Source organism: Cetorhinus maximus, chromosome 1 (genome assembly GCF_964194155.1).
Source record: "Cetorhinus maximus chromosome 1, sCetMax3.hap1.1, whole genome shotgun sequence".
NCBI classification, from domain to species: domain Eukaryota; kingdom Metazoa; phylum Chordata; class Chondrichthyes; order Lamniformes; family Cetorhinidae; genus Cetorhinus; species Cetorhinus maximus.
Window position 1 is genome coordinate 67,261,856 of NC_135879.1, and position 15,482 is coordinate 67,277,337.

Sequence of the window (15,482 nt, forward strand, 5' to 3'; positions counted from 1 at the left end):
ACCACAAATTGCTGGATGGTATGTGCCTCTCTGCTGTTAATTTTATGAAAATGGGAGCTCACTCTCGACCTCTTTGCGGAAATGGTTACATTTGCAATGCTAAAATCAATTACTGCAGCAAGTTAGGTCTGCTACTTAACAAAGTAAGGACCTTTTTTAATGATGGGATTTATATTCCTGCAGTGCTACTCAAATTCTGAGGCCCAGAAGGGAAACAATTGAAACTCTGGTGTCTCATTCCTGCAGTTGTTTCTTTAAAGGTTTCTAAGATTTAAGATTTAAAATTAAAAATTAAATAAAATTCCTCCTTTTGCTTTTTGTCTTCCTTTTCTCACTCTCAATCCAATTTTTCTTTCCCACTTTTATTTCTCTTTTCTGTATCTAACTCTAATACACTCTATTTCTTTCTCCGTTGTGGAGTGGGATGGAATTGGTGGCAAGGGTGCAGAGTTTGTGCAGAAGCAAAGTTCTTAATGAAGTTTACATAGAAATTTTAACTGCTCTAAAATGTTGGACGTCCAAGAAGTAATCTGCCAGCATGGAAGCAACAGAGGAGTTGATGGAGAGGTAGAGCTGAGTGGTGTTGACATGAATATGGAGGCTGACCTATTTTATTTTCTTTTGCCAAGGAACAGCATGTAAATGAAGAAGAGAACATGGCAAAGGGTAGATCCCTGGGGGAGGGAGAAGGGGATGCACTCCAGAGGTAATGGGGTATAACTGGAGGGGTGCAGCATCTGAAGAGAGGGAACTATAGACAGTATGAGTGACCATAGGACTGAGAAAGGGTAATTGGATGGTCAGTAGTTTTGTGCAAATGAGGCGAAGGGAACAAGAGCTGGGTGTCTTGGATGAGATGAGATCAGAAAAGGTATGAGGAGGGATTGGAGAGAAACGGGGAGTAGTTCAAGTTCAGTGTCAACGCAGGAGGAGGTTTGACTTGTTGGACAAAGGAAAGGTGGGGAAGCAGCAGAACAAAAGAATTTAATTGATGCTGGGCTGCAGTGCATCACCATCGAGGAATCACCAACACAATTTCATTTCTTGTGACCTCTCTGTCAGTCATGTGTTACAGCGTAGATATTTGGTATGTAGAATTTTAGGAAAACGTTGAACTAATTGACCCCCATGGCTAGAGACTTTGATTACTTTTCATATAATTTGACATACTGTTTTTCGCTTGAGGTTAAGTGAGGTCACATTATGTAAATTTCTCCTTGTGTAACCACAAGCAGTTTACACATACTAGACTGAACAGAACCTTTATCAATTTGAACGTCCAACATCTTTTATTTAATAATATTCCCTGCTTGTTATTAAAACTGTTCCTATAACCTGCATCCTTTCAATTAATGCAAGGAGTTTAGATTACATCAAAGCAAATATCAATTCGCTTAAGAACGCACTTTTAATATTTTTGCCTGACCTTGCAAAAACAAAGAGTCAGCAAAAGTGCATATTTTCACAACGTACACCAAGAATGGGTATTTACAGGCCCTACTTGTCTTTGCCCCCTCCTCTCTCTTGTCCAGACATGTAAATTTTCAGCAGGGATTGATAAATAGTGATCAGGAGCACGTACCCTAGCTGACAGCTTTCAATCTCCACAACCTCTCATCTAAGCATCAAATCTTGTCCTTGCAGGTGCCTCTGACTCAGTAGCATGCCACACATATACCTAATGAGACATCAGGGAAGTCTCTGACAATTTTCCCCTCCAACTCCTGCCCCTCCCTCAATTACTGTGATTATATTGGGGTCTGGTTCTTGAATGTTGATTTCAGTGAGGATAGTAATCCACAGTATGCACTATTATCTGTGATTCATCTGTCTCTATTATAGAAGCCATGAGACAACACAACCCGACAAAGACTAAAAATTTTAAAAACATTATACTTCAACTGGAATTAATGTAATGGGAGTGAGGGGTTTCAATGGGGAGCCAGAGGTTCAGCTGTACCTCCCCATGGGAATTGTTGCTTTCTGTTGAAGGCAGTGGAAAGTAAACTAAGGCTGCCATTTTACACTCCACTTATCAGATACCATCCCACCCCATCAGTTTTCTGCTGAGCTGTTAGGTTAAAATTACCTCCTTTGTTTTATTTCCTCCTTTGAATGTTCTCATGCTGTTCACTCCTGCTCATTTCCCATCACATTTATCCCCTTGCTCCTAGATCAGTACTCCCTTGCCAACCATTCCTCCTCCCTCAGCCAGCAGAAATGATAATTCTTGTGTACAGGAAAGGGCCATGACACATGATTCCCTAACTAAACAAAGAAGTATCAGGAAAGACTGGTATCTCAGTGCTGTTTTGTTGAAAGTTTTGTCTCAGAGTGTGGTAAGAAATGCTATGGGAAATGTCAGACTGATGGTAAGTGTGTGTATGTGATATTAATGGTGAAATTGTGCTACAATAGAATACGTGCTTTTAAATTGGTAATTAAGGACAGCTGTCCCCAATTGGGGAAGGATTAGGGAATCATTGTAAGAGTATATAAACTAGTTCACTCTGGGTGTCTGAGAAGAACTGGGAGAGTTTGTGACTTTACTTTGCTATATTGGAAATAAACCTGTTTTAAGGTACAGGCTAGCTTCAGATTCATTCCTCCTCAACATAAAATTATTGGAATTAACACGTGAGACTTTTATGTTCCATTTTATTTGTTTGGATCTATTTCCTCATTACATTGCCAGGTCAGCCATTTTGAAATCAGAATACCAAACCTACCATTTTGTAATATTAATTTTGAAGAGCATGCATTTACAAAGTTGGCCTAAAATAGTATCCTGGTGCTGACCAGTACTGTGGTATATTTTAGATTTTAAAGCCTAGATTTACATAGGCTTACACTATACAAGTTACTTTACAAAAATCAAATTAAATTTATGTAGAGGGGTTCAACACCACCATTCTGTATAAGAGTGATAGAATGTTGGTTTGCTCCTGCAGTTCCTGCACAATTATTGATGTATTGTTCGGCAGAGCACTTCTGCATGGAGGGGAAAGTATCGGATGACATCACCCCAGGCTGGGCTACTCTCGTACATGTCCTAATCAAAGATCAGATTAGGCGTTGGCTTATTTTACAGTTTGTTTGCTTGTGATTAGGAATTGTAGCAAGCAAAGGAGACCCTAAAGGGATGATTAAAGAAATAGAAAATTGAATATGGGTAAGTCAACATGTGTTTTTTTTAAAATAGGTTACAAGAGCTGGGTTTTGAGGTGCGTGCTTATGATAATGCCAAATCATCAGAGATGTTGCAGATAATTCATGAAGGTAACACACAATGTACTTTTACGACAACTTTTTGGGAAATGGTGAATGCTTTGCTAGGAAATGCCCATCAGATGAGTGTGTACTTGAGCCAAAAAAAAACCTGCATCATAGCAAAGGAAGGATGAAAGCCTAAGGAGTTGGGAGTTTGAAAGTGCAGCTGCAAGTGGCTTGGGGGAATTCTTTTTCTTGGGGTGGTGCAGCAGGGCATGTATTTGAAAGGATAGAAGGATGTGGCTGATTAGGAAGTGCTCAAAGATGGTCTTGTCTGTGATCGAGACCACTGAAGGAGAGGGATCACAGGAGATGTTAGGGCTGAACATGGATGCAGATGAGAGATTCTACATGGAGAAAGAGATTCAGGGAAGACTGAGGGATCTAGAATTTAGAGAAGAGGGGAAGAAGAGCTGTGATGGAATTGAAATGATTGAATTTGGAGTGTCACCCCATGTAGAGGCAGAGATGAAAAAGGGGATAGATATCCTGGGGAGAAACTTAGGATTTGGGGACAATATTTTTAAGAGGGTGAAACAATGTGAGGATCCTGAAGGAGGGGAAAGTCATAGAGTAACCAAGGTATGATTTGTTGATAATAGCCACGTTGCTACCATGGCAATTTAGGTGGGATAGATTCTGCAAAGTATAGCCAGGTGGTAAGTAGAAATCTGAAATCAAAACTGAAACTAACATTTTTGTTTAGTAAAATATTAAAGGATAAGGAATGAAAGTGGATGAATGGAGTTGAGATTACAGATCAGTTATAATCTTATTGAATGGCAGACAGGGTTGTGGGGCTGAGAGGTCTATTGCTATTTTCCTTTGTAAGAAGCAAGGCGTTGCTGCCAGTGAGCCAAGTTTCAGTCAAAGCCATGATGTCAGTAGGCGTGGGTGGTTTGTTTGCGAGTGAATGTTAATTCTGGAGGGAAATCTAAGAGAACAATGGAGAAGGTGAGCAGATGGGGTTGACAAGATTAGTCTCTAGTGGATGTGCTTTGTGGGAAGATTGGGAGAGAGAAAGTATTTGAGTTTGTTGTTTGTAAGGGGCCAATGATGTGTGTCTCAATGAGCCCTTCAGAAAATGCTAACAGGGTTTCAAGGGGATAGGCATGTATTTATTCAAGGCAAATTCAAACCTGGGCTGATGGATGGCAGAGTAGTGAAGAACTGAGCTGTAGGGACCAAGAACCTGAAACTGGGAAGTATGAAAGCTGGCTGACGAGAGGAGGAAAGGGGTGGGTGTTGATGGAGGGCAAAGATTTTTTAATGGGGCAATAGACGTAATAGTCTTGCATCTGAAGCCATAACCAACATTTCACACAATGAACACAAAAGGAGTTCGGGTTGCAGAAAAAATTATACAAGACGTATTACGATTCTCTTCTCTGCCCTCGGTTTACAAAATGAAACCAGTCCAGCCCTTTGTTTTTCCCTTTGTTTACCTTTTATTACTGTAAAGAATGTGGACCAATGCATTTACTTCAAATTGGCAAAGTAACCTTAGCATTTCAACATTTCATTGTTTAATGCAGTTAGAATTTACTTGTATTACATGTACTAACACCAGCATGACCTTAAATGTAGTCATAAATCTGTATCAAAGTTTTTGCAAAGATTGCTAACTGATTAGTTTGGTTTTCCCTATGGCAGATGAATGCACAGTTGTAACATGAGTCTTCCTAGCAGTCTCTTTGTTTAAAAAGTACTCTGGTAAGAAGGATGGAAAAGCAAAGTGGAAAATTTCAGACCACCCACATTATACTCCATTTGTCACCTTGATGCCCAAACATTTACCCAGCCTATATCATTTTGCAGCCTATTTACATCGTCCTCACAGCCTATTATACCACTTAGCTTTGTACCTTCAGCAAACTTGGATGTTAAACTCAGTCCCTTCATCTAAGCTATTGATGTAGATATACAGTATAGAAATAAATAGGATCCAACAGGCTCCAGTCCTGCCTTCAACCTGTTCTGATGATTGTAGCAAGAAACCGGGGGGAGGGGGGGGGAAAGATGATCTTTTTGGTGATGTACCATTGAGTTGGCATTGTTTACAACACTTTTATGATTGGCATGGCTATTACCATCACATTTCAGAAATTAGAAAATACTGGAAAAACACCAGGTCAATGAGCAAGTTAGAGGTGATACATATTTCGGATATAATGCTTGATCAAAATTGAATACTAAAATATAAGCAAATGTTTTGCAGTTTGTGGAGAAGGTGGTTACATTAGTACACTTTATCTAACCCTACTAAATTGCTCTGTCTCCTAGTTTTCTGATCTTCCCAGAATTAATGTCTTTCCATTATAGATGGTGATGCTATTTCCAGTATTCTGTATTTCATTTTTAACTGTCAGCTTGCAAAGTCTCCTCCAGTTTTATGCCAGGAGCTCCTCTGTGCAAAGCTGCTTCTAAATTCAGAGACTTTCCCCTTCCACGAACCTACCACCCCAGTGCTCCCGTACCTTGCTTTGTGCTTCTGGACAGGTTGTTTTCTGGTCGATGGCTCACGTTGTAGTCAGTCAGTAGAAGGGCCAAGCCAGGCTGGGTCTGTTCTGTCCCTGGGTCCAGTCCCTCTTTTAATGTTTGTAAGCTTCCTTTAAGTTTGCCTTTGTTTTTGCAGTTTCCCTTTAAGGGGCTGCTTTTCAATTTGTCCCCAATTTTGTTAATTTAGTTTTTATTTGGTTGACTCAAAAGAGTTACACCCCCTGCCATTTCAAATCAAACTGTCCCAGCTGATTAGACACAACCAATCGACCGAGCACTCCCATCAATGTCAGCTGCAATCAATTGGATGGGGGTGGGTTATGAATGACGTCTCTCTGGACCAAACTGAGACCTAGACCGACTTGAGGGCCCAGCTCCTCCTCCCACCAGTAAACTGAGACTCATGATGTGTCCTTTTTAAAATGTTTAAAGTGCAATATATTTCAAGTACACCACTGTGGAGGTCGAAAAAGATTTTTGAGGGCAGAATTCCATGACCCCAAAGTCGGAATTCGGCTAAATGGCTGACATTTCTCATCCTGGGAGAGTACATAAACCAATGTCCAGGTTAGGAATCTGTAATGGAGAATTCCAGCTGTGAATGAGCCCGGCCATTTCAGTAATTACTTCAATCCTGGGGAGAATTTTTTTTTTTTACTTCGGACATCAAATCTATTGAGTGGGTTGCAAAATTCAATTTCAGAACAGCCATGTATGATTTATTTTTGGTTTTTGCTTAATACTTCAGATCAGACTTTAAATATTCTTTTCTTTTCACAGTGGCTACTTCAAATCATTCTGATGCGGACTGCTTTCTGTGTGTCTTTCTTAGTCATGGGGAGAACAATCACATTTTTGCCTTTGATGCAAAAATAAGCCTGCAAGAAATAACTGAACGTTTTAGGGGAGACAAATGCCCTTCTCTGGTTGGAAAACCTAAAATATTTGTAATTCAGGTAGAGTGAAACAATATACATCTTTGGCTTTCTAAATGATAAAATGTGGACATTTTGAATTTGCTTTTTATTTTTCTTAAGTTATTCGTGGAAGTATTTTAACTTCATAATTGCAGCATTGTACCTTTAATCTAGAATTAGTGTCCATATATTTAGTTGTAATACTTGGGTCTTTAGAATAGAATATCCATAAATTTTCTCTCCGAGGAAGTGACTAACACTGGTTGCAGCTTAATGAAATATAAACAGAAAACGCTGGAAAAACTCAGCAAGCCTGACAGTATCTGTGGAGAGAGAGAGAAAAAAAAGAGTTAAAGTTTCGAGTCCAAGATGACTCTTCCTCAGAACTCCAAAGCTGAGGAAAGTTGTGGAAGACTTGATACTGTTGATCATGGTAATTTCTCAAATTTTCAAGAAGTGTTACAGATTGTTTTGCTTATCCAACATCTCAGCCCAGATTTTTCGGTCACAACAGCCGAACACTGAGAAGCTCTTCTTTTAGAGCTGCAATGGCACTGCATGTTCCAGGCAGCCCACTTATGCTCGAACCCAGGCATTGCAGTTGGCCAGAAACGGCTGCATGGGAGCCCATGCTAACAGTCCCACTGGGACCTGTCAGCATGTAAACTTGGCCTGTTTGCCCTTGACATACTCTGAGTTTAGGGTGTAGCCTTTTAAATGAAGGGGAGTGTCAAAGCGCTTCAGCATCTACAGCTCTGTTTTCACCTCACCCACCCCCACACCTCCTTAGTCACACCAATGTTGGAGAACAGCTGGGTGGTGGGGGTGAGCAGTGCTGGGGGTTGGAGGTAGGCAGTGAGCAGAGCTGGGGATGTGGGGGTGGGAGGTGATGGGTGGTGGGCGGACCTGGGAGTTCCAGGGTGGGGGAAGTAGGTGGCTAGAATTAAAAGGTGAATAAAGAAAAATTTGTAAACGCTTACCTGTCATTAAGCCAAAGGCAGGTTGCAAGGGACATATCTTCATGATTTTAAATGGGGATGGGCTTAGTTGGAGTTGTGCCTCATGACCAGGCTTCACTAGTGGATTCATGCTGCAATGACAGGAGGCAGAGCAAGTTCTTGCTGCAGCCCACAAGGAAGGTAATTATGTAATTTAAAGTGCAGTTAGTGGCATTAGCCATAGTTTCATCACTCACAGCAAGATCTGGTCGCTCGTGTTTGATAGAAATGGTCACAACTGAAACTGAGTTGAGCATAAGGGAGACTCATCAACTTAGAGCTGAACTTGTCGAAAGATCCTAAATTAATAATAATTTACCGACAGTCAGACCAACTGAAGTAGATTTTAGAGAGGTGGTGGGAGGTAAATTGCCCAGTCATAAAAAATTGCTTCCTTCAGTTTTTGTTGGATGTGGCTGTGTACAGAAAAGCAGGTTGCTCTTCTCATTGAATGGACAACATAGATGCATGAGGTAAGTGCCCCAATTAATGCATGAAATAAGTTACTAAAAATACAGGTAAATGTGAATAAATAATTTAAACCAACTGCTAATAATAGCAATGTAATCTATGAAGTTCCAGTTTATGGAGGTGTTATGACCGATGCAGTTGGTAAAGCGGAGTTATTTAAAAATCCCAGAGGGAAACTTTAAACAACTGTCATAACCTGTAATTTAAGTGTTATGTTTGAGATGCGACTCTAAATTCAGGAATCAGACCATCAGTTCTTGAGGTTTTACATTAAACTAATTGAAACATTTTGTTAATTTACACAGGTTAAATATATCTATACACATGGCTACAAATTACTACTATCATAGATTTTAACAATTTCCCAAACTAATCTCCATTAAGGCAACAGCAACCCATAGACTTAACCAAACACCAGGCAAAGCATTTTCTCTTTATGATTTCAAAATGAGGTTCTTTTCACTTTGGAGCCAGTTGGAGGCTTACAGCTGCCTTTTGATCTTAATTGCCTCTGCCCTGCATACCTGAAAACTACTGAAATTATACCTACCACCACTGATTGAATTCAAATTGTCATTGTCTCAACAGTTTCTTTGAACTTTACCCTTTAACAATGAAACCCCATTCCATTGTACCAAATTTTATTAGTAATATAAACATATTGCTTGATACTGTTAGAAAGGCATCAAGTTTTCACCCCACTTCTTGAATGCTCTATTCAAAAAATGCAAATACATTCTACCTCTCTGTTTACATCTCAAACGATATATATACACACACACACACATGTATAAGTCCTTGGTATCAACAGAAATCACTCCAGTTCAGTGTCCAGGTTTTTTTTAAATGTCCCATTTTCCTTTAAGCTTACAACTCCTTGATAATGCATCTGCGAATAAGTTTTCTTTTCCAGCAATACGTATAATACGTAGATTAAATGGTTGTAACAATAGACTCCATCTGGAAAGCCTTGCGCTTTTGTCACAAAATTTGTCCAAAAACTTCAAAGGATTATGGCCTGCATAAACAATTGTTTCTGATGAATTGTTTGCAACATAAATTTCAAAATGCCGCAATGCTGGCACCAAACTCAAAGTCTCTTTTTCGATCGTTGAATATCTTCTCTGTTGTACATTCAGTTTCCGTGGAAAAATACTCTATCGGTTTTTCAATTCCAGTGTCGTTGTCTTGTAACAGTACAACCCCAATGCCTATATCACTTGCGTCAATGGCCAACTTGAATTGCTTGGTATAATTGGTACTGCCAACACTGGCGTCATAGTTAATACAGTTTTCAAACTACTGAATGACTTCTGACATTCCAGTGTCCATTGAAACTTCTTGTTTTTTAATAGTTCAGTCAGTGAATCAATCACTTGGCCAAAATTTGGTACAAATTTCCAGTAAAACCCACTCATGTCCAGAAATTTCAAAACTTCTCGTTTTATTGTAGGCCCTGGGAAATCCATGATAGCCTTGACTTTCGCATCTCTTGGAGCCACCTTACCATGTCCAATTGAATGGCCTAGATACGGAACTTGCGCTTTTGCAAGTTCAATTTTAGCCAAGTTCATCACCAAATTAGCTTCTTGTAGTCAAGTAAATAATTCTTCCAGATGCTGTAAATACCTCTCCCACGTCTCACTGAAAACAATGAAACCATCAATATAAACCGCACAATTGCTTAGACCTGCAATTACTTTGTCAGTCTTTGAAATGTCACAGGTGCATTCTTCATACCAAATAGCATGACTTTAGAAGATATCTTCTTTGCTCTCTCTGACAATGGTACCTGCCAATATCCTTTTAGCAAGTCAATCTTTGTGATAAATTCCAATTGTCCCACTTTCTCAATGCAGTCCTCCAACCGTGGTATGGGATATGAATCCGCTTTTGTCACCGCATTCACCTTTTGATAGTCCACACACAGTCTTTGTGTTCCATCCGGTTTCAGTACCAGTACAATAGGTGAACTCCAGTTACTGCAACTAAACTCAATGATATCATTCTGAAGCGTGAAACCAATTTCTTTTTGTACTTGTGATAATCTTGCTGGTTTTAATCAATAAGACTGTTGCCTTGTTGAAGATGATATTTCTATACATACATCATGTAAAGCTAAATGTGACTTTCCCAACTTATTTCCACAAATAGGTTTGTGTGACTGCAATAACTTTTCCAAATCAGTTTGACATTTACTTGGGAGGTAACTCAATGGGCAGGATTTTTCAGTCGGCGTGTGGGGGTGGGCCTGACACGCTGGCACGTAAAATGACACGCGATGACGTCAGGCTTGTGTCCCAACGTCATCGTGCAATCCCGCAATGTTTCATTAGGCGGGCGCATGCTGGAGTCGGCTGCGCACCCGCCGATATGTAAACGGCCTATTAAGTTCATTAAGAAAGTAATTGAAGTAATTGTTAATGCTGTCCGTCAAACCTTATGGTTGGCGGGCAGATGAAAAGGCCATGCGGCCTTCATGATTTTTAGGAAACCTCACGCACGAGCGGGATGAGGTTTCCTAAAGCTTTTATTAAACAAATAAATAAATTTTCATGAATATAAAAACATGCCCCATCTCATGTGACACAGTCACACGAGGGGACATGTTTAAATGAATTTTTGACCCATTTATTTAATTTTTGATATCAATTCAATCTCCCTGAGGCAGCTCTGTGCCTCAGATCGAAGTGCTCTTTCACACGCATGCGCGCTGGCCCTGACTCTCCCTCCTCTTCTTCCCCCCCCCCATCTGCACAGATAGTGCTGAGCACTACTGCTCGTGTATTACGCTGGGCGGGCCTTAATTGGCCCGCCCACGTAAAATGGCAGCGCGGAGCTGATAGCAGGCGATGATTGGCTCTGCGACTGCTCCTGCTGAGCCTGGCCGCCACCTGAAAAACTCAGGCCAATATTTCATTTAAATTTTCAAGCACCCTTTTATGATCCAATTGGATTAGAGGAAAATCAATTTCAGAGTCCTGCATTTCTACCTCTTTTTCTCATTATCCATCATCACACTAACACCTCTTTTTATTCCTCTTCCCTGTCAAAGTACTTTTTAAGCATATTTACATGACACACCCTTTGCTTTTTTCTTCTACCTGGAGTATTTATTAAATAATTTACTTCACTCAATTTCTTTTCAATCCTGAAAGGCCCACTAAATCTTGCATTTAAGGAATCCCCTAGTACTGGTAACAAAACGAATACTTTATCTGCAGAAACAAAACTACGAATTTTAGCCACCTTTATCTGCTTTTGATTGCTGTGATTTTCCTGTTATTTGACATATATGACAGGTTCTACAGAAGTGACTACATCCCTATGCAATCCTGGCCCAAAAAAAACCTCTATCTTTTCCTGTGTTTTCCTAATTCCTAAATGTGCCCCCATTGGAATTTCATGAGCAATCCTCAGAATCTCATTTCTATAACCTAATGGGATAACAATCTGTTGCACCTCCCTCCAGCTTTCGTTTGCTGAGACATGATCCGACCATTTTCTCATTAATGTATTCCTTCGAAGATAACATACTGGAATACATTTTGCTTCGGTTTTTGAATAAGCTTTCTGATATAACTGTTTTAATTGCAAATCATTTTTCTGTAACTCCACTAACCTCTTTGAGTTAAACACTTCAGCTGAACTATCCTGCCTTCCTTCCTCCTGAACAATGTTATCAAATACAGTGCCAGCTTATTGGATTTCGACACCACCCTTCTTGCCTTTGAAATGCCTGTTTATCTTGTTTGTTTTGTTCTTCCCTATGGGTTTTGGATCTCATTATGACACAATCAGGGAACAATCCAAGATGTTCCGTCTGTAGCACTTCTGTTGAAAACACTTATACAGGTTGCTCAACTACCACAGGCATCCAGCTTTATCATTACCCAGAATAAATTGAACCCCTGCAATGGGCAATTTTTCCACCACTCCAACAATAACTTCACCCGTCTTCCACCTGCTCTTTAAATTTTACCTTCCACAACGGAATAGATTTAGCATCTCGATGAACCCCACTTTCTCCTGCAACACTCCCTCTGAACAACAAATATCACTATCCCACAACACTAAGGATTGTCTAGCCCCTGTCTGTCCTAATATTTTAACATCTTTACCTACCCCACCCTGTACACATGGAAAGACTTTCCCTTCACATACAACATCTTTAAACGTTTCTGCAACCTGCTCCTCAGAATTTTCTTGAGTAAACTGTGAATGCATTCTCACTTCTTTACCTTTCACTGATTCTCCCTGTTTCACCTGTACACAAACCACTGGTTTCTCCTGTGGCTGAACCTCAGAACCCACAGTACTTTTACTTCCAGAGCATTTCTATACCCCAATAATTCCTACAGATTTTTCCTGCAATCTTCAACACACTGACTTCATGTGCCCCACTTTATCACAATGAAAACACCTCAATTTTCGAATGTCACTTCTACCTTCAGCACCTTCCTTTTTATTCTGAGAAAAAAACTTCCTGGGAACTTCCAGCTACTCCTTTTCTTCCCTGACTACCTGCCTTCCTTTCACCTTCCCACTTTTTATCCTTTTCCAATTTGAAAGGGTGACGGAAAAAAGGTTTAGCTGATGATTGAATTAGTTCATAGAGCTAACTCTACTGCTTGTCTTACAGAATCAACCCCCTGCTCCTCCACAGAAGTTCTCACGACCAAAGAGATTGAATCTTTAAATTCTTCCAAAAGAGAATGACTTCCCTAAGAGCTTCATAGGTTGGCTGTTTTTAACGTCCGTATCCACCAGTCAAAATTGCTTTTGTTTTACTCTTTAAAACTCAATATAAGTTTGCCCAGGCTGTTATCTCATGTTCCTAAATTTCTGCCTGTATGCTTCAGGAACCAACTCAAAATAGCTTTTTTCACCGCATCATAATTCACTGACATTTCTTCTGATAGCGAAGCATATACCTCAAGCCTTCTACCTAATAACTTGTAATAATAATATCCAGTTTTTCCTGTGGCCGTTTCATCTGTTTAGCTCGCTTCTCAAATGAAATAAAGATCTGTTTCTTCAAACTTTGGAAGAGCTTGTACAAATTTAAACATATCCCCACTGGGTTCCACTCTGGGATAAACCCTTCCTCACCCACTGACATCTCTTTTCTACCTGCCAACATTTTCTGTTGGAATTCTTTTTCTTTCTTCACAATTTCTAATTCTCTTTTTAAAAGCCATTTCTCTGTCCTTTGCTTCAAATTCAAGCTTTTTCAGTCCTTTTGCTTGTTCAAATTCTAGCATCTTCATTTGTAACTGAAGTCTCACTACCTCCAGCTGTGACTCACGTGTCATGTTTCATTTCCAACTCTAGATGCTGCGCTATACTTTTTAATTATATCTGATTTCCTAGCTCCTGCGGGTAACCCCGATTGTAACTTATTCACCAACTCTGTTAACTTACTTTTGGTTATTCTCTCCAACCTAATTAGTTACCTCTTCTACTCCCAGACAAGTCTTAGCAATTGCCAAAGCCATCCTGCAGTCTCACCACTTCTAAAATACCTCACCAACCCCTGAATCCAAAGTGCCTCCCGTACGTGTAAGCTTTAAGATTCACTAATTCCTAACCAATCGAGGAATTAGAAATGTAATTTATCCTGGATGAGCTTCCAGTTGTTTTGACCGATGCAGTTGGTAAAGCGGAGTTATTTAAAAATCCCAGAGGGAAACTTTAAACAACTGTCATAACCTGTAATTTAAGTGTTGTTTGAGATGCGACTCTAAATTCAGGAATCTGACCATCAGTTCTTGAGGTTTTACATTAAATTAAGTGAAATAGTTTATTAATTTATACAGGTTTAAAAATATCTATACACATGGCTACAAATTACTACTATCATAACTTGTAACAAATTCCCAAACTAATCTCCATTAAGGCAACAGCAACCCATAGACTTAACCAAACACCAGGCAAAGCATTTTCTCTTTACGATTTCAAAATGAGGTTCTTTTCACTTTGGAGCCAGTTGGAGGCTTACAACAGCCTTTTGATCTTAATTGCCTCTGCCCTGCATACCTAAAAACTACTGAAATTATACCTACCACCACTGATTGAATTCAAATTGTCATTGTCTCAACAGTTTCTTTGAACTTTACCTTTTAACAATGAAACCCCATTCCATTGTACCAAATTTTATTAGTAATATAAACATATTGCTTGGTATATGTTAGAAAGGCTTTAAGTTTTCACCCCACTTCTTGAATGCTCCATTCAAAAAATGCAAATACACTCTACCTCTCTGTTTACCTCTCAAACTAGTACACATCAAAGCACCCAGACTAGCTGGCTTTAATCCAATTAAGAGATACCCGCAGACTAAACCTCTATTTCAAAAGAAAAATATTTTCCAAAATATTATATACATTAATAGCTTCATGACAGGAGGTTTGAACCAAGCTATGTAAATCCTCACTATTGATGTCAGAATCACTCAATCTGTACATATATCTTGTTAATTTTTAACACATTGCTATGTTTTTAGATGAACAACCAAACCATTTTATACAAGGTAGCTGCAGCAGTTTAATAGCTTTGAACAACCTATTGAACAGTACAAGTGCTGGGAACTGATTCCTGCTGTTTTTAATGTAGTATAGCATTCTGAAAAAGCATTTACATTACCAATGACTCAATTTTAATGAACATGAAATATTGGATATTGAGGTTCCCATTAAGGAAATGAATTACCTTTTTAAGGTGGTAGCGATGCAGTAATAGCAGTGGGTTAACATTCATACAAGGTTGTAACAGTGAAAATCAGTTACTCTATTACTGTAGATGTTACAATATTCATTCTAATTTAGCTTTGTACAAAATTGTATGGTTACGAATACATGTAATTTCTAAAAAAAAAAGTGACTATATAATTTTGTGATTCTGCATATCCCATTGTTATAACTCCTACCAAATTAAGATAGACATGATGCAATTCATCTAAGTGGACAGAATGAAGTTTTTAATGTAGGTTGATGTAAAGTATTATACATGAGAATGGGTGATATGTATTCCATGAATTGTGTTGATGTAGCTAAGGATGATGTTGGGGAGAGACTTGGAAATCTTAGATTCATTATTCAACCACTGCAAGGCAGTCATAGTAGAGTACAAGTTAGAAGTCATGATTAAACTATGGATAGTGCTTTGGTCAGACCACAGAAGAGCACAATGTCCAGATCTAGGACACGGGAAAATTTTGGCCACAGGAGGCAGTGCAGTGAAGAACCACGAGGCTAGTCCTTAATGTTACAGGTCTGAGTGCTGAGGGAAGACTGGCTTGGAATGGCCTCCCTCTCAGTAATTACCT

At 39.4% G+C, this 15,482-nt stretch overlaps 1 protein-coding gene across 1 annotated transcript in view; it reads left to right on the forward strand.

Annotated features, from left to right (window-relative positions):
* Positions 1 to 15,482, forward strand: part of LOC144680615 (caspase-6-like) — a 34,782-nt gene that overhangs the window by 13,920 nt on the left and 5,380 nt on the right. Inside the window, exons 5-6 of the mRNA XM_078541791.1 lie at positions 3,203 to 3,279; positions 6,550 to 6,725. Coding sequence (XP_078397917.1) covers positions 3,203 to 3,279; positions 6,550 to 6,725 — 253 coding nt within the window. The remainder of the gene's footprint in view (positions 1 to 3,202; positions 3,280 to 6,549; positions 6,726 to 15,482) is intronic.